Below are 20,052 nucleotides of genomic sequence, written 5' to 3' on the forward strand. Positions count from 1 at the left end.
AGCGCCGTCGTTGACCTTCTGGGGAAGATGAAACTGACGGGTGGACCCCACTGGTCGGAAAAGAAGAGAGAGGGAGAGAAGAAGGGCTGCTGTGCCGTTGGGCCAAAGGTTTGGCTTCGGCCCATCGCGGGAAGGGGGAGAAAGGGAGAAGAGAGGGAAAGGGAGGCGGGTTGGGCCAGCTGGCTGGGCCGGCCCATCGCGGGGGTAAAGGGGAAAGGGGAGAGGTGAGGGGTGGGCCGCGCCTGGGCTAGAAAGGGGAGAGGGATAAGTTTGAGCCCGTTCGGGAGGGAATACACAGAATACATTTCCTATTTCCTAATTCCCAGAAAATGTAACAATGTATATTTATGTATTATAGATAAATGATGTATTGCTAATTAAAGAAAAGTAAAGAATGTAATACAAGTATAATATCGTATCCATGATATAGTTCTATATATTTACGAAAATGTATCTATGTATTTAATATGATATATTTCCTAGATATTATATATTACTTTATAACTATGATAGAAATTAAAAGTAATGATCTCATATTTCTAAGTTTTCCTAATAACTATAAATTTACCAAATGTAAATTTAGAAGGGAATATTTGAAGGAATAATTAAACCTATAAATTATCAATGTGATGGCTATTATGATTCCTAGTGAATAAAATATTATTTATATATGTGACGTATTATCTATCTCTATAATGTAAAGAAAAGGTTTTAAATAAATTGAGAATACATTTGGTAATTAAGGGAAGTTATTTTGGTGCCGCAAATAAATTCCAGAAGAGCAATCAATCACGCAATCAAGCAATCAAGCATTTTAAACAAGCATTCAAACATACACTCAACCAACAAAATGCAGGCAATGGAATTTATATGCGAAGCGATCTTCTAATCCTATAAATTATTCCTAGCGCTACAACTAAATCCTACGTGGCACACAAAATGCATTTGGTGGGTTTTGATGCAGAGTTTTGGAAATATATTTTCAAAACGGTTTTGCAGTAAATAAATAGTCAGGGTTTTAATTTGCTGTAAAGTTTTAAAAAGTTTAAAATTTCAGTGAATTTTAATATGATGCAAAAACATGGGTGTTAGACCGCTCGACAACGGCAACGGCGTGGGCGGACGAGCGCACAACGGCCAAGGGTGCTGGCTCGGTTGTGAACTGGCTCGGCCTAGCACCGGCGGCGAGCGGACGCCATGGCGAACCCAGCGCATGCAGCAAGGCAGGTCCCATCGTGGCCCCACAAAAAGTAGCGAAGAAACGACACGTCACAGGTTTCCGGTCGCTCTCCCTCAGCCACGTCCGGGACCACGCGCACCTTCGCGCCCAACGCCGTCGTGCTCCGGACTGCGTCGGCGAGGTCGGCCGAGCTCGACCGGGAGGTCGCCGGCCTACAGAAGCGGCTGACCAGGATGACGCATCTCACACCGCTGCTGTTCGCCACTGGGGACGCCGTTACTGACCAGCAGAGGCTGCGCGCGCTCGACGCCCACGCTCCCACTATCTGCACTGAGCAAATGAAATTTGGGCGGCGGTGAGCACTGAGCACTAGCATGGAGGGCAGGAGCGCTGCCGGCAAGCACAAGCATGGATGGGCAGATGGCGACGATGGTGGCGCTAGAGGCCGGAGAGAGACGGGGTGAGGAGGCCGTGGAAGTGCAAGCCCAGCACATGACGGCGCGTGCGCATTAGCAGGGTCGGAGTGGCAAGCATGCGTCAGCAGGGTGGCCTCGTGGTGGTGGGCGCGCGCGTCAACGGCAAGAAGCCAGCCTTGCTGAGCGGTGGGCGTGGCGACTGGGCTCGTGTGCGCCGTGCCCGTGCGGTGGCTCAACATGAAAGAGGAAAAAGCAAGAAAGGGGCTAATTATAATTTACACGCCACGTTGGCTGATGAGTATATGCACGACATCAGATCTAAACGCTAAATAAAGTGTATGGAACTCCGGTGAACCATTTAAAAAGTTTAAGGACTCGAAAATGTATTTTGATAGATGATGGACTTATATGACACACCATCAAACAAAAGTTGATGGACCTATAGTGTATTTATCTCTTTTAGTTATTATTTTTCTATTAGGTTGGCTTTATTTTAGTTTAGTTAGAATAAGTTAGCATGGTACCGCAATTAACTTACACGATATTTTGCACGATGCAAACAAGAATGTCGACCGATTTAGTTTCTTTCATAATTTACTATGGCAACAGTGAAATCAGATACGGAGACAGCGGGGTAAACCTTAGCGAGTTCCAGTTGTTTGACACATAACTGAATTTAACTATTACCTTCCTGATTTCTTATTTACTATGTACCTAACATGCTATATCTAACCTAGCCTTTTTGTATAGGTACACATGCTTCTTGCAGTGACTACACGGAGGGTACTAGCAGCTTCGGGACCTTTCACACGGACGACACTCCTCCTTGGTTCCCTAAGGACGTCAGGCCCTCACAGCTTTCTGGTGCACCTCTACCGACTCAGGGTACTGAGCATATGGACTCGACCTCACCGACACGATAGCGACGCTCTCTAGGCTAGTGGACTTACCCTAGGCCTAGGTTCGTCACTGAGGTGCGCAGGCACCTAGCATGGTCGTCGTGTAGGTTAAATGTGTAGGATTGTATGGTTATATGCTAGCATGGATGTATGGATGCGAACTAATATACTCTTGGATTTGTGATGCGAACTAATAAACTAATGTACACACTTTTGCAACAGAGGCAACACTCCAATATAGTCTCTCGCCTGCATCGAGGCAAAGGACAATAAAACATAAAAAGGCATTGTTTAGCCTTTGGTGTGAGTATTCTATCCTTTTTTTGAGCGTAACAAGGGCATTTGTGATGCGAACTAATCATGTTTTTAGTGTTGCTCAAAAAGTGGCAAAATTAGTTTTCTATCCGGAGAGATGGTCGTGTTCGTGAAAATGTACCACATCGGGTGATGGCTGTGTATAGAAAAGAAGGAATACAACATGAAATAGTGTTGTCGGCTGCGTGACGCCGATAGTTCTATTGGCAAGTGGGCTTCGGACTTCGCTGTCGGTGATCCAAATGCCGACTGACCTATCAGCCATCCAAGGGCCGACTATCCCTGTCAGCCCTCCAACTTCCGATAGGATCCCTGTGGCGGGCGACGGCTGCCACATAGGCCTATCGGCTAGTGAGATACCGATATGTCAAATTTTTGTACAACAGCTTCTACATTTGTAATTAAACATTAAAAATATTATTTTAAAAAATTCAGCTGTATATAAAGGCAGCGCATGTAACCGAAAGGGGTATGAAATGAATAGTTCTGAACTCTGAAACTATGTGTTGTTAGGATCGATGTGTACCTCTGTGTGTAACCGTAGATCCGGGTGAACATCCTCGTTCTTCTCCGTGGATGCACCTCAGTGGGTAGACGCCGATGCCGTCGGTTGAAAGGTCCTAATATGGCTAGAGGGGGGGTGAATAGCCTATTTAAAAATCTACAAATCAACTAGAGCAATTTGATTAGTATGACAAATAGCGTAATGCAAACTTGCTCTAGCTCTACAAGGGTTGTAAGCCACCTATCCAACAATTCTAGTTGCAATGAATACTTAGGCACACAAACTAGCTATGTAATTACTCACTAAGAGCTCTCAACCTTGCTACTCTAAAGAGCTCAACTAGATGAATGTAAATAATAAAGCAAGCTCTCAATTCTAATTACACTAAAGAGCTTGTATCAACTAGTTTGCAAGAATATAAATGAGTGGGTAGAGTGATTATACCGACGTGTAGGGGATGAACCAATCACAAGATGAATATATAGCCAATCACCGGGAGAATGACAAAGAAGAGAGACAATCGATTTTCTCCCGAGGTTCACGTGCTTGCCAACACGCTACGTCCCCGTTGTGTCGACCAACACTTGGTGGTTCGGCGGCTAAGAGGTGTTTCACAAACCTCGTCCACACGATTGGACACCGCAAGAACCGACCCACAAGTGAGGTAACTCAATGACACGAGCCATTTACTAGAGTTACCTTTCGGCGCTCCGCCGGGGAAGGTACAACTCCCCTCACAATCACCGAAGGCGGCCACGAACAATCACCAACTCGTGCCGATCCTTCACCGCTGCTCCAACCGTCTAGGTGGTGGCAACCACCAAGAGAAACAAGCAAAATCCGCAGCGCAACACGAATACTAAGTGCCTCTAGATGCAATCACTCAAGTAATGCACTTGGATTCTCTCCCAATCTCACAATGATGATGGATCAATGATGGAGATGAGTGGGAGGACTTTGGCTAAGCTCACAAGGTTGCTATGTCAATGAAAATGTGCAAGAGTTGTCCCTTGAGCCGGCCATGGGGCTATAAATAGAGCCCCCATCAAATAGAGCCGTTGTACCCCTTCACTGGGCAAAACACGCTCTGACCGGACGCTCCGGTCATACCGACCGGACGCTGGCCCTCAGCGTCCGGTCGCCCGATGGACGCCATGCGTCACCAGCTTCAAACGCTGTTCGTCAGATTTCAACGGCTACGAAGCTGACCGGACGCTCCGGTCAAAACTGACCGGACGTTGAAGCCCCAGCGTCCGGTCGTTTCCAGTAAGCTCCCCGAGGCATGTTTTTTCGACCGGACGCGTCCGGTCCACCTTGACCGGACGCAGACCAGCGTCCGGTGCTCAACCCTAGCCACTGTGCCGTCTGATAGCTCGACTGGACGTAGCCTTTCAGCGTCTGATCGCTGAGTGACCCAGCGTTCGGTCAGTAGACCGACGCCAGCATCATTTCAACCAACTCCATTTCAACTCTAACTTCTTCACCCTTGCTCAAATGTGCCAACCACCAAGAATTTTGCATCCGGCGCAATAGAAAATAGACATTTCATTTTCCCAAAAGCGCCGGACCTAAACCCATCTCAACCCTGTAAACACCTTGTGCACATGTGTTAGCATATTTTCATAAATATTATCAAGGGTGTTAGCACTCCACTAGATCCTAAATGCATATGCAATGAGTTAGAGCATCTAGTGGCACTTTGATAACCGCATTCCGATACGAGTTTCACTCCTCTTAATAGTACGGCTATCTATCCTAAATGTGATCACACTCACTAAGTGTCTTGATCACTAAAACAAAATGGCTCCTACATTTTATACCTTTGCCTTGAGCCTTTTATTTTTCTCTTTCTTCTTTTCCAAGTTCAAGCATTTGATCATCACCATGCTATCACCATTGTCATGATCTTCGTCATTGCTTCATCACTTAGAGTAGTGCTACCTATCTCATAATCACTTTGATAAACTAGGTTAGCACTTAGGGTTTCATCAATTAACCAAAACCAAACTAGAGCTTTCATCGGTGTAGTAGGCATCCATCGCCGTGGAGACGATCACCAGTGGCCCGGTGTAGACCCAGTGGCGTTGTGGTGAACCGTACTGGTATGGTAGTGATCCTGCCGTGGGCCGACGACGAGCTTGGTGGGCACATCCCGTCGCTGGCAGCACGGCCTTTAGATCGGATTAGGGTTTTCTTTAGGTGGGTGTGGCGGCTCCAGTGAACCTCGTAGTCTGAGCCCTCATCCCCACCTTCCTTTTATGTGTGCTGTGCGACAAGGGCCCACCAACCGGATTAGGGTTGGGCTCCCCCGATCAGGGAGTAGAGATAAGGGCCCAATAGGCCGTTGGGCCTATTGGTGGAGATCAACTAACATTCTCCCTCTTGATCTCATTCCATCTTTCACTTTCATATCATTTACTTTTGTTCATTCCATTACAGATTAGCTCATAGAGCATGTTTCATCGTCACGGTCCATTGCCGATAGACTTAACAGCTACAACTCACTACTCTGTTCTAAAATAGATACTTATCTTTAGGCCTTCTTTTGTCTAGGAATTTTCTAGGCTTTCCCTTAAACCTATGCTAGCTACATGTTCTCTAAACACCATATTCTCTGAACATGTTGGGTGGTAAGCCTTTTGAAAGCGAATCCGCGAGCATCTTTTCTATACATATATGCTCAAGACTTATGACTTGATCCTGGACTTTATCTTTCACAACATAATACTCTATGTCAATGTGTTTGGCAGCACCACTTGACTTATGTTGTGAGCATACTGTACTGTCAGATTATAATCGCAGTATAACTTTAATTGGTCTATAGATGTCGTCAACCACCTTCAAACCGGGTATGAACTTCTTTAGTCAGTTCACCTGTCCGTTGCCTCCTAACACGCTACAAATTGTCATACATTGTGGACGATGTAGTGACAGTTTGCTTTGAGCTTTTCCATGAAATAGCTCCCCTTTGTGAGATGATAGAAAATCCACGTCTGGATATGCATTTACTCTCGCATAATCAGAATCTGAATATTCCACCATGTGGAGTGAATCAGATCTTCTATATGTCATCATGAGGCCTTTCGTTCCTTGCAAATAATGCAAGACTTTCTTTACAAATTTTAGTGTTCTATTCCAGAATTGCTCTGGAATCTGCCAAGTAAAACCTGGTAACAAATGCCAAGTCAGGACGCGTACATACTTGAGCATGTTGCAAGCTTCCGACAGCTGAAGCATATGGAACCACTTTCATTTTATCGATTGAGCTCATATTGGTTCCTGGGGCATTTAAAATCCCCATATATGTCGCCCTTGACTATAGGAGCAGGTGAGGGACTATATTTGTGCATACTGAATTTCTTTAAGATCTTTTCCATGTATGCCTTTTATGACAGTCATTATACCATTTTTCTTCTATCTTGGTGAATCTCGATCCCTAAAACGAACGAGACTTCATCAAGATCTTTCATATCAAGTTTTGAGGACAAAACTTCTTTGTCTCTTGTAGTAGACTGACATCACTATTAGCAAGCAAGATATCATCCACATACAGGACAAGGAAGATAAACTTCCCATTCTTAAACTTTGCATAGACACAATTGTCCTCTACATTCTCTTTAAAACCCAAAATTCTTTATTGACTGATCAAACCTCAAGTACCACTGTCTTGAAGTTTGCTTTAATCCATAAATGGATTTCTTTAGGCGGCATCCCATTCGTTCTTTTTCTTCCATGACTAAACCTTTCGGTTGTGCCATGTAAACATTTTTCTCTAAGTCTCTATTGAGAAATGTCATCTTTATATCCATCTAATGTAATTCTAAATCGTAATGTGCCACTAATGCCATTATGATTTTGAAGGAATCTTTACATGAGACTGGAGAAAATGTCTCATTGTAATCAATTCTTTCTCTTTGCATAAAGCCTTTTGCCATAAGTCTCGCTTTATATCTCTCTATATTCCCTTGAGAGTCAAGCTTTATTTTGTAGACCCATTTACAGCCTACTGTTTTGGCTCCTTTAGAAATTATTTCTAAATCTCAAACTTTATTGGCATTCATCGATTTCATTTCATCTTCCATGGCCTTAAGCCACTTTGATGAATGATCACTTCTCATGACTTCTTCAAATGAGGTGGGATCATCCTCCATTTGAAATTCTTTAGTGTTATACACTTCATAATCAGCAGAAATAGCTGTTTTTCTAACTCTTTGAGACCTTCTAGGGGCCTTCACATTTGGCACATCTACTGTTTGAGGCTGTTGTTGCTCCCCCTCATATGTGGCAATAGGTTCTATAGAATCCTGAAGAACAGGTTCCTCATTTTCATTCATTGTTGCCACAGGTGGAATAACAACAGGTGCTGGCACCATAGTATCTTGCACTATCGGTGCAGCGACAGCATGTAGTGAGAAAATTGGTTCATGAATTATTGGAGTGGGCACATACACCCGCTTCACTTCAAGGTCAATTTCTCGAGCTACCATGCTCCCCCTCATCTTTTCATCCTCTAGGAAAACAGCGTGTCTCATTTCCACAAACTTTGTATGTCACTCTGGATAGTAGAAACGAAAACCTTTTGACTTTTCTTTGTAGCCAATAAAATGACAACTTACTATTTTGGGATCTAGTTTCCCAATATTTGGGTTAAATACTTTAGCCTCAGCAGGGCTCTCCCACACACTCAAGTGTTTAGTGAGGGTACTCTTTCTGTCCACAACTCATACGGTGTTTTGGGCACCGACTTACTTGGTACTCTTTTGAGAATATGAATGGGGTTTTTAACCCCTCCATCCATAGGCTCAACTGTAAGGTGGAGTAACTTATCATACTGCCCATACTGCCCACCATATCCATCAGGGTACGATTGATTCTTTTAGTTACTCTATTCTGCTGAGGTTCGCCCGGTGTAGAATATTGGGCTACTATGCTATTTTTTTTGGGTATGCCAACCGTAGTACTCCCCCACGATCAAACCTGACTATCTTTCTCTTTAAATATCTTAAATTTATCCAATGCTTCTGTTCTTTCTTTAATTGGATAAATATAGCCATAATAGGAGTAATCATCTGTGGATGTTATGAATGAATCATAACCATCCACACTCTTTATGGGAAAATGACCACAGATGTCTGTGTGAATAATCTATTAAATTCCTACGCTTCGTTTGTCATCTTTCTTAATCTTCTTTACATACTTTCCTTTTATGCATTCTCTGCATTGTTCTAAATCTAATAGCTCTAATGGAGGAAGAATGTCATTCTTAACTTATCTTTCTATTCTCTCCCTCGAAATATGGACTAAACGACACTACCATAATTTCGAAAATGCATCGTGAGCTCTCTTATGCCACCACTTCCAGATTAACAATCTATCACCAGCTGCTTCATCAGCTGAGTGGCATATATCTTTGAAAAGCCAGTGAACTGACTCTTTATATGTCTTTGAAGAGCTAGTGAACTGACTCTTTATTCTATCGAGGTACTCGGTGACCGTATCATATTATGGGATTGAGCCCATAATTGCAGGTTCAATCATGTTCTTTATCACAGCCAAACATTTCTTGTTGGTAGTGACCCACTTCCTACGCTCAAAAGGCATAGGACATCTTTTGAAATTCAAAATCCTTTTGTTTAGTTGTCCAAGTGGCATCATTCTCTTTTGTCTCCCTCACCGGTGCCACAACCTCAGTGGAACACAGTGAGGTGACTACCCAGTCCACCTTAGACAAGATGAAAACTAGGTCAAAACTTTTCTTAACATAAAATTAACACCATTTGCATGCCTTGATTCCAACGTTGGTCAAAATCAAAACATACAACTATTCTTATACACTAATTCTACATCACCGTTGGGCAGAAATAGAATTAATGCATAAATCATTAACTTTTACAACTGTTCTCATACACTAATTCTACATCACCGTTGGACAGAAATAGAATTAATGCATCAATCATTAACTTTGACAACTGTTCTTACACACTAATTCTACATCACCATTGGGCAGAAGTAGAATTAATGCATAAATCATTAAAATTTACAACTCTTCTTATACACTAATTCTACATCACCGTTGGGCAGAAGTAGAATTAATGCATAAATCATTAAAATTATGATATTGTTATTAACAACGTTGGTCAGAAAATAACAACATCATAATCATGTCAAATCTCTTTTTCTCCAATTAAATACCACATTGGTTCAAAATAACTGGAGAACCAACATTCTCTTTTGCAGCGGAAAAAATCTCTTTTTATGAATTTTACCCACAGGGAAAAATTGCTTTTTCTATTTTCTTTAATCTATTAATCAATTTCCAGGAAATAAACATTACTGGAAAACTTTCTTTTTCTCTAGTTAAATATCACATCGATTCAAAATCACTGGAGAATATACTTTTTCTTTAGCAGAGGAAAAACTCTAACTCAATTTCTTGAATTTTACCCATAGGTAAAATACCTTTTTTCTATTTTTCTTTTGAGTCATTAATTCATTTTCTAGGAAATAAAAACTTTACTGGAAAATGAAAAAACAAAAAACTGATTGATTCTTTCTCACTGTTCTTTGATTGGGCTAGAACTGCCACAGTGGCCCAGCCCACCATTGCCTTTCACTCTCGCGCGCGTGTGACGCGCTGACCCAGGCCGCAACCTGGGCCTGGGCCAGCAAAGCAGCCCGGTGTGCCCTCGCCCGCCTGGGCCGAGAGCGGCCCGGCCACTTATAGCCGTTCGATTAGGATCGACGGCTCGTCCGCGCATCTCGGGAGATCAAAAACCCGCCGCGGTCTGAGCACCGAAAACCCTAGAGTCATTTCGCTTCCTCCGCTTCTCTCTCTACGCTCTCTCTTCTCAGCGCTGTGAGCACTGAGCGGTGACCGAGCGGCCGAAAACGGTGGAGGGGCAGAGCCATGGCGCCATCGCCGGCCCCCTCGCCGGCATGCGCTCTCCCCAGCGGGTGAGCACGCCGCCGTCGAGCGGCCTGGCCGCGGCGCCCCCTTGGCCGAGCCCTTCTTCTCCCACGCCGGCGAAAGTCCATCCCGACGCACGGCGAGGTGAGTCCGTCCCCCTTTCCCCTTCTTCCCCGTCCCCTTCTCTCTTCTGGGATTAACCCGTGGTGGGGATGGGGTCAAAATTAGGGTTAGGGTTTCGCTTTTCGATTCGATTCGGCCGATTCGGTTTTCTGTTCTTTTGAGTTCTTTTCTTTTCGTTCATCCGAATGGGTTCCCTTCCCATCCGAATATGTTCCTTTCCCCTTCTCCCTTTCTCCTTTCTTCCTTCTGGGATTAACCCGATTTGGGGATGGGGTCATGATTTAGGGTTAGGGTTCGGGATGGGGTTTCACTGTTCATCTTCATACGCCGGCGAGGCGACAGCCCTTCCCTTCTTCCCCTTGTTCTTTTCAATTTGGATTGATCTTCTCTCTTTCCGTTTATGTTCATCCGAAATCGAGATCTAGGGTTAGGGTTCGGGTTTTCAATTGATTTCTTTTCTTTTCTTTGATTTAGGGTTCGGCTCTGTTCATCTTAAGGCCGAAACATTTTCTTTTCCTATTTGTACCGAATCCCTCTTTTCCCCTTTCTGTTCACTGTTGTTTCACCCGATTAGGGTTAGGGTTGGGATAACCCGAGAATCTTGCCTGTTGTTGTCTGAACTTCTCTGTTCTTGCTATTCTACTCTCTGAATTCCGATTCTACCTGCTCCAGCATTCCGTCAGGATCTTGACCCGGGTCCTGACAGGCGGACGTGGAATTAATCGAGAAGCGGGTGGATAGTCGAACCGCAGCAGGCCATCTCTCGCAGCAAACGTATCTTATTAGCATAAAAAAGTGTCATTTCAGCTACTTTCATCATACATTTTGCGGCATCGTCATAAATCTGTATTATCAAATCAGCATCAGTAAGCATCATAAATCCCACGTAAACGAATTTTAGTCTGTTTGTTTGGCTGTGGCTTGTCGTAAACGATCGTAAATTTCCAGCCAGAATATTATTTTTCTCAAAAAAAAAACAGCCAGCAGTACTTCTTTACGAACCAGCAACGATACGAACCAGCCAACCGAACAGGCTAACAGCACTCTGTGCCAAACCAGAGGCGCTTAAATCGCCACGTGATCCAAATTTGACTTTCAACGACCTGGTAGGTTTTGTCGTACCGGCAACAGAAACATAGACATGCATTGACAGCGCCATCTGACCTGCTGGCTGCCTTCCAGTCCACACAACAACAATCATTATCGAAAGGGCACAGATTCAGCTTCATTATTGTACAGTTTCGTTCTCCTCCGCTCTGCTCTAGCTCTTCCGATCCTACAAGAACTGTAGTGAGATTAGTCTGGAAAGAAGAGATCCATGGCGATGGAGGAGGGTGCCCTGGCGAAGGTGAAGCTGGTAGCGGCGGTGGTAGTGCTGGAGATGCTCATAGCGGGCTTCCACGTCGTGTCGAGGGCGGCGCTCGACATGGGCGTCAGCAAGATGGCGTTCCTCGTCTACAGAAATGGCTCGGCCCTGCTTGTGATTGCTCCTGTTGCCTACTTCCTCGAGAAGTGAGTATATGTAAACTCTGGTGATCTCCTAGTGCTCTAGAGAGTTACCACTAGAGAAGAGTTCATTTCAAAAGTGCTACTGATAAAGCATGGGCACGTATATATGGACTCCTAGCACCCAAATTTTATGAGCATGCTTGCTATTTCTTGTTAGAAGTACTTGGTATTTTTAGGTGTTTATTAATTAACACTCGAATCTAAGTTTTGGAAAATTTTGGGTACTATCTCAGTCCAGAAAAAAACTTACCTCATTAATTATGTGTTGATTGACTTACAGGAAAGATAGGCCACCCCTCACGTTACGTTTGATGATTGACTTCTTCATGTTGGCTGCAGTTGGGTAAGGTGTACAATAATTGCAGTATTCATATCGATCATTTTAGGATACTTAGCTTTTGTACAAGTTAGTACAGTTCTAACTATAATGTAATCCGTGCAGGGTTACATTCACACAGGGGCTATATATTCTTGGTTTGTACTACTTGTCACCAACTTATGTCTCCGTCATCCAAAACTCTGTCCCTGCAATCACATTTGTGATGGCTGCTGTTTTGAGGTAAATAGCAAATGTGAAGTTTTATTTATTATGTAATTTGTATTTACAAATAATGAAAAATACGTTATCTAAAGCAAACTTTGATGGCCATGAAATTAAAATGAGCAATTGTATATAAAATTTACATGGTGTTGGGCCAAGGTGGCATATAACAGTTTGATGAACTATATAAAAACAAAGACTTAGTAATGGTATGAAGATCCATATCTATGTTCTTATTGTCTAGAACCAAATCTACATGCCTGAGCTAGCTGGATCTGAAATCCCAAATCAGGGAAATTTGACCAGCTTAGCTATGTTTTTTCAGACGTTCTCTAATGTACCTTTCTATGCAACTAACTAATATTAGAATGATCATACTTGTTATGGTCGCTATTATTGGAGATGATGATGATTAGAGTCTACCAAATTAAAATCTAGATGTTTCTAATTATTGTGAGAATTCTTAGAACTTATGTTTTTCTTTAGTGTCTCATGATATTAAGATTTGTTGTCTTCCTACCCAGAATTGAACAGGTAAATATTAAAAGCAGACATGGGCTGGCAAAAATAGCAGGCACGGTGATTACCATAGCAGGGGCAACCATCATAACCCTCTACAAAGGGATGCCATTAACGACAACACATTCAGAGGGTACCCACAAACTGAAAGACGTTATAGTTATCCTGAGTCCAAGATTTACCTGGATCGCAGGATGTCTCATCATGTTTGTGAATTGTCTTTGTTTGTCTGGATGGATGGTTCTGCAGGTTTGTTACTACTATTTCGTGTTATAATTAACTTCTTTTAGTGTTTGCCTATGTATTGGCATATTAATTTGTATTTTATGCAGTTTACATTATCATTTCTACCAAATAATACTAATATCCAACGAATGAGACTGGATAACTGAAAACTTAGCACAAAGGAAAACTGTTAGCAATGTACTATATATAGCCATTTCCCCACTATAACATAGAGACGTAAAAATGTTGTTTCTAGTAATTTACATAAATGTATGTGTCAATTTTAAATTGAGGTCCACAGCACGATTCCTGGCTTTTGTTATATGGGATCATTGCTTGAACTTTTGTTGTTTTATTACAATTTTTTCCTAAAAAATCTGTTTCAAATTTTAATTCTCAACAACAAATTTCTAGCCTACATAATTTGTATTCAGAACTTTTGTAACTTATTAACCTTTAACAGGTCCCAGTTTTGAAGAAATACCCAGCTAAGTTGTCATCTTTCACTATCACTATGGCATTGGGGTTTATCCAACTCATCGTTGTAGCACCATTTTTTGAGAGCAACATTGAAAGGTGGAAGATCCACTCTGGAGGCGAGCTTCTCACCATCTTATATGCTGTAATTATCTTTTCTAACAAGTTGATTATATTGTGCATTTCTAATTATATCTTATTCAAGATCTTGTTAAGATCTTATTATCCAAATCAAAGTCATATACTGTCGTTTCGTGCCAATACTTTTAAAAAAGCGAAGTCTATATTGGTATTTAGCTTGAGGGCTTTGTTGGTCAACAAATTTTATACATTGAGTTTATAAAAGTAAACATGAACCGGAGAGGGTTTTATGAAGATTTTGTCATGCTAGCTTTGGTGGAAATATGTTTCTAAAATTGGACTTATGTTTATTGGACTAAGAACTTTAATATACTTGATTATTTATGTTGTTGATGATATCTCAATCGACAACATGGAATTTCAGGAAGGTAAACATGGAAAGAGGCTTAGATATAGGATATGTTTCTTGGGGATAATGAAGAACCTTATATATGTGAGTGAATGTACAATAATGCCTTGCTTGTACTAATGAATGTAGGGTATTGTGGTACTCGGTATTGCCTGGTATATTATGATTTGGTGCATAAATAAGGGAGGGCCTCATTTCGTTTCTGTCTTCCAACCGTTGCAAACTGTCATGGTTGCCATCATGGCTTCCATTTTCCTTGGTGACAGACTCTACATTGGAGGGTAAGAAATACACACCATTAAAGTTGTGAGTTATGACAATAATATATGGCATGAAGCAACAACAACAAATTGGTGTTTACTCACCAAATCTTCTGACAAAATTTATCTCTTTTCCCTAATCATTTACAGAGTTATAGGTGCGGTGGTCATAGTTGCGGGCCTCTATTGTGTATTGTGGGCAAAAAGCAAGGAGACCAAAAGCAACGGTGACCTGCTTTCTGAAAGAAGCTTGGCACAGAATCTCCTTCATGAAGAAAGTTACATTATGATCGAAGATCTATAAGAATTTTTCTACTACATACTATGGTTGTATAGTAGGACGTGTATGTGTGTGTTCTGTGATTTGAAAAAATACAAAATAAAATTGGAATATTAGTTTTGTTCTTGTGAAGTTACTGTAATTTTAGTACAGTGGTTAGTGGATACTACACATCCCTGCAAATAACTGATCGCCCATCTCTGGAGCCTGCGGGAGATAAGCGGGGTCCACGAAAGGCATGCAGCTGCCCACAGAGACACACAGTGACGCTGACGTCCATGGGAATGGGGTGTTGGTGCCTGCTGCCCTGCACTGCACTACTCCTACTGCAGTGAGAAAATAGGGAGCGTCACCCTGGTTCCCTCCCAAAACTGAGGGTCCGAGCGCATCTCCAGCAGTCCTCCAATACCTTCTCTTATTTTCATAAAACTGTTATATTGGGGATTGCTATATTTTTTTCTTGCTCCAGCAGTTCTCCAATATCTCTCCATTTTTTTGGTGGCCACCAATATTCCCTCATCTCCCCTTAACAAAAGGGGATACTGTTGATGCTATAGTATCACTGGGATCATAGATCTAGCCGGTAGAGTGGTTCTATTCAGAATAAGAGACGCAGTACATCCTAATACATGTAGAACTAGAGAGACAGAGAGGGAAGGGAGAAGGTGTTGAACCTGACACCGCAGAGGGGGAAGGTTCAGAGGACGCCATCGCATTCGTCGGTGTAGTCTGCGCACAGGCAGCGATGGTCGGTGAAGACGGTGTCGGTGATGCGCGGTGGCGACCGGCGGTGAAGGCAGTGAAGTCTGGTGACGCAGGCCGGAGGCGGCGCGGCTGGTGGCTTCCCGTCACTGGCTGCGCGCCCTCTAGATCGGATTAGGGTTTGTCGGTGAGGAGCTTGGCTCAGGTCAACCTCGTAATCAGAGCCACCGGCCCCTATCTCTTTTTATAGCGCAGTGTGACAGGGACCCTCCAGCCATGGTGGGCTGGGCGCCCCCGATCAGAGCACGAATCAAAGGCCCAACTGGGCCATTGGGTCTAGTTAGGATTAGAGATCAATCTAACAATATCCCCCTTAATCTTCTTCCATCTTTCATTTTCATATCATTTACTTTTGTTCATTCCATTATAGATTAGTGCATAGAGCATGTCTCATCGTCACGGTCCATTGCCGATAGATTTAACAGCTATAACACACCACTCTGTTCTGAAATAAATACTTAACTTTTGGGTCTTCTTTTGTCCAGGAATTATAGGCTTTCCCTTAAACCCATGCCGGCTACATGTTCTCTGAACACGTTGGGTGGTAAGCCTTTTATAAGCGGATCCGAGAGCATCTTTTCGGTGCTTATATGCTCAAGGCTTATGACATGATTCCGGACTTTATCTTTCACAACATAATACTTTATGTCAATGTGTTTGGCAGCACCACTTGACTTATTGTTGTGAGCATACTGTACTGCCGGATTATTATCGCAGTATAACTTCAGTGGTCTATAGATGTCATCAACCACCTTCAAACCAGGTATGAACTTCTTTAGTCAGTTCACCTGCCCCGTTGCCTCATAACACGCTACAAACTAGGCATACATTGTGGACGATGTAGTGACAGTTTGCTTTGAGCTTTTCCATGAAATAGCTCCCCCTACGAGAGTGAATACATATCCAGACGTGGATTTTCTATCATCTCCCACATAATCAGAATCTGAATATCCCACTATATGGAGTGAATCAGATCTTCTATACATCATCATGAGGCCTTTTGTTCCTTGCAAATATCGCAAGACTTTCTTTACTAATTTTCAGTGTTATGTTCCAGGATTGCTCTGAAATCTGCCAAGTAACCCGGTAACAAATACCAAGTCAGGGCGTGTACATACTTGAGCATATTGTAAGCTTCCGACAGCTGAAGCATATGAAACCGCTTTCATTTAATCGATCTCATATTGGTTCCTGGGGCATTGAAAATCCCCATATAGGACGTTGCAGCTAGCGCAGAGCTTAGGGTCATGCCCTACTCCCATGTCTTTCACAAGGACTGTATCTTTGAGTGGCTTAGGCGTAGCAACATGTGTCCTATTTGTCGCTATCAGCTTTCTAGCAGGAATGATGATAATGATGTGGAGGAGGTCTAGGAGTAGTTTTGAATTTAATATTTTCTTTTTAATGAATGTAAGCTGGGGTTGCATTGTGTTATGAGTGTTGAATGTTGAAAGTTAATTATGCTGTGATTTGCATATTTCATCTCTGTGATCTAGTTCTTTGTCTTGTTCATTTTCTTCTTTTCTTTTTCATTTCTGGATTGATTTCAGTATTAGTCGTCTGATGGCATGATAATTTTTCATTAATCAATTTGTCAAGATTCAGTACTGGTATCCTATCTGATCGTTCTCTGATGTGTTTCTTTCAATATGTATGCTTATTCATTGTACATGTTCATTGTTTTTTGCTAGCAGGTTGCTATTCCAGCCACTTGTCAATTGGTTTCTTGCTTGTACATGTCCTGTTAATTGTCTTTAGTTCTAGTTTTATTTGATGTTTGTGTCTTGTGATTTTTTATTGAATTGTTTCAATTACAGTTTATTTGGTCTGCAATTACAGTTTGTCTTTACAATTTTTACAATGATTTTTTCATTGTAAATATCTTGTATGGTTGGTGTAATTAGGTTCAAGTTGGCTCATTTTTTTGTTGTTCTACTTGGTTATCTTCTAATTTCCCTTGCATAGAACAGATCTTTATATTTATTCTGTGTTTTGTTTTCATCATCATCTACCAGCTTTCCACTATGTTAGATGATGATGTGGAGGAGGTCTAGGAGTAGTCTGATTAACTGATCCAGTTTTAGTATTGTTCAATGTCTATTTAATATCTGAAAATTGTATCTACGTTATCTGTTAACTTTTGTTTAGTTTTTGTGTTGATAAATTTCTGTAAATTAGATGGTCATGGTCACTATCATCTTTTGTTTCTGTAATGTAAAGTTTCAGTTTCAGTGAGAATGCAGTTTCTGTGTTTGTTCATTTCACTTGAAATGTGTAGTGTATTTTTTTAATTGTTGGTTTTATGTTATTCTATATCTATTATAACTGTACAAAAAAATTTTCTTTGTCACGTGTTCATAGGCATGGCTGCTGTGAAAGTATGTTTTGTATCTGTTTTTCATAGTTTCATTTTATTCTACTTTGTTTTTAATTGCACATTGATCTAATATATCTATCCCATATTGTTTTTTTAATTTTTTTTAGAACAAGCGTTCTCCCTACACCTATGAGAACAGGCGTGTGTCTTATTATGTGATAGAGTTTCTTGAGCTTCAAGTTGGCGAGCAGGATCATTTGATGGCTGCTAGAAATATGATGAAGTGGAAATGTGAAGATAAAGCTATCATGGTTGCTCGTGCTGCTAAGCAAATTGGTTCCAAAGCTTTTGTCAAGAATTTCAAGTTTTGCTACGATGAGGTTGATGAGACTGTTTATTGCCCTGTTCACCGTGATGGTCTAGTTGCTGACAAATGTCGTTTCTGTTATCATGTTGCTGAGGAAACTGTTTTCTTCTTTGAAGTCAAGAGTATTCTTGAGAGGGAGAATTCAAGAAGAGATTTCCTTGATATGGAAATTCGGATTAGGGTATGTTTCTTATAGTTTTTTTTATTAGTTTTGGATGTTGCTTTTGGAAACTTAATTTTCTAAATATTTACATGTATTTAGCACGTCAGCAGACTTCTGAAGAATGAACTATGATGAATAGCTGAACAGATTGAGTTCTGTTTTAATACTTGTACTGTTATGCTTTGATACTAAAGCATAATAATGATGATGTTTATTTAATCTACATGATACTATTTCATTTCTTTATTATTTGTTTTTCTTTTTTAGGGAAATTGTTCTGATTCAACTGTGGACAATGAAATTGTTTTATTGTTTGTTGTTGAGCATCTGGATTTAGTTCTTGAAGCTCAAAACAGACTTCTTGCTGCAAAGGGTCTGGAAAACGAAGACAAGGTGAAGCTGGTAGCTCGTGTTGTTCGGCAGAACCGTGGTGCGTCTTCTCTGCCAAAGTTAAGTATGCTTATCTGTTGGTTGGCGACGCTCAGGAGGCTAAGTTGATGGCTGGTCGTTCTTTCAAAGTGGGAGGTCAACTTATGAGTTTTTATCGTGTGCTTAACATTGAGACAAGGTCTGCAGGTGATGACATTTATCAGTCTGCTTCTGTGCGCAAGGTTTGGCCGCCTAGTGCTGTTTAATTCAACTTTGGTGAGGTATTTGGTTATCTGATCTTATTGTGGGCAAGGTGACGGCAAGTAGTAGTTGAAACTGTTTAAGTTGTTAAATTAGTTAAGTAATGGACTCTTATTAGAAGAATGTCTTGTGTATCTGAACTTGTGGTTTCTAAATTCCTGCTTATGGATGTTGGCTTGTAATATATATGTCTTCTTATAATTTCTGATTGTGTTTCTTTCAATATGTATGCTTATTTAGTTTCCAGGATGAGTGTTTTTTGCTAGCTGGTTGCTATTCCAGCCTTATCTCTATTGATTTGTGCTTGTACTGTAAATTTAGACAATTTCTGTTGTTTGGTTCATGTGCTTCTGTATTGTTTCCTTACATTTTACAGTTTCAGTGTACTGTAATTACAGTCAGTCATTTCATGCTTTACATTGGTATGTTCAGTGTAAATTTCTTTTTTTAGTGGTGTAATTTGTTTTAAGTTTTTAAATCTGCATTCTGTAATTTGTTTTTCTTTTTGTTATATTTGAATTTCTTCCAATTTGTCTTACATAGAAAAAATCTGTAAATTTTTCTTCTATTTAAATTTGCATTTTGTGAATCTGTTATCTTTATTTTGTATTTCTTTCTGTGATATTTGAATTTCTTCCAATTTTCCTTCCATAGAAAAAATATGTATATTTTTCTTCTATTTAAATTTGCATTTTGTGAATTTGTTATCTTTATTTTGTATTTCTTTCTGTTATTTTTGAATTTCTTCCAATTTGCCTTACATAGATAAAATTTGTTTATTTGTATATTTGATTGTGTTCTTTTTTTTTTGTTGCCTTTGGATTTGGATCTCGTGGTTTTTGAAAATCGGGTGATTGCTAGATTGAAATCACTCGATTCTGATAGAATCGAGTGATTTATGGTTCGGCCTCACTCGGGTGACCAATCGTCGTAAATCACCTGACATATCAGTAGACAGACCCTTATTTTATTTTATTTTATTTGATGTATATGCACTAGTAGTACTAGTACTTATCTGTTTATATATAAGAGTCATAATGGCAAAGACCAGCCGCCTATTTTAAGGTGATGGCCGATTGGAAAAGTCTCTACACAATCGACACAAAACAAATCTATTATTATCGTTTTTTTATTTTTCTTCTACTTTTTCGCATCTAGGTCAGTAGT

At 41.1% G+C, this 20,052-nt stretch overlaps 1 protein-coding gene and 1 pseudogene across 1 annotated transcript; both read left to right on the top strand.

Moving 5' to 3' along the window:
• Nucleotides 1-20,052, top strand: part of LOC136523414 (early nodulin-93-like) — a 41,642-nt pseudogene that overhangs the window by 20,861 nt on the left and 729 nt on the right.
• LOC136521343 (auxin-induced protein 5NG4-like) lies at nt 11,537-14,788 on the top strand. The gene is made up of 7 exons (XM_066515070.1): nt 11,537-11,857; nt 12,135-12,197; nt 12,297-12,413; nt 12,920-13,163; nt 13,603-13,761; nt 14,236-14,387; nt 14,517-14,788. The coding sequence occupies exons 1-7, from the start codon at nt 11,664-11,666 to the stop codon at nt 14,668-14,670; spliced, it is 1,083 nt and encodes a 360-aa protein (XP_066371167.1). The 5' UTR covers nt 11,537-11,663; the 3' UTR covers nt 14,671-14,788.

Source organism: Miscanthus floridulus, chromosome 18 (assembly GCF_019320115.1).
Source record: "Miscanthus floridulus cultivar M001 chromosome 18, ASM1932011v1, whole genome shotgun sequence".
Lineage (NCBI taxonomy): Eukaryota > Viridiplantae > Streptophyta > Magnoliopsida > Poales > Poaceae > Miscanthus > Miscanthus floridulus.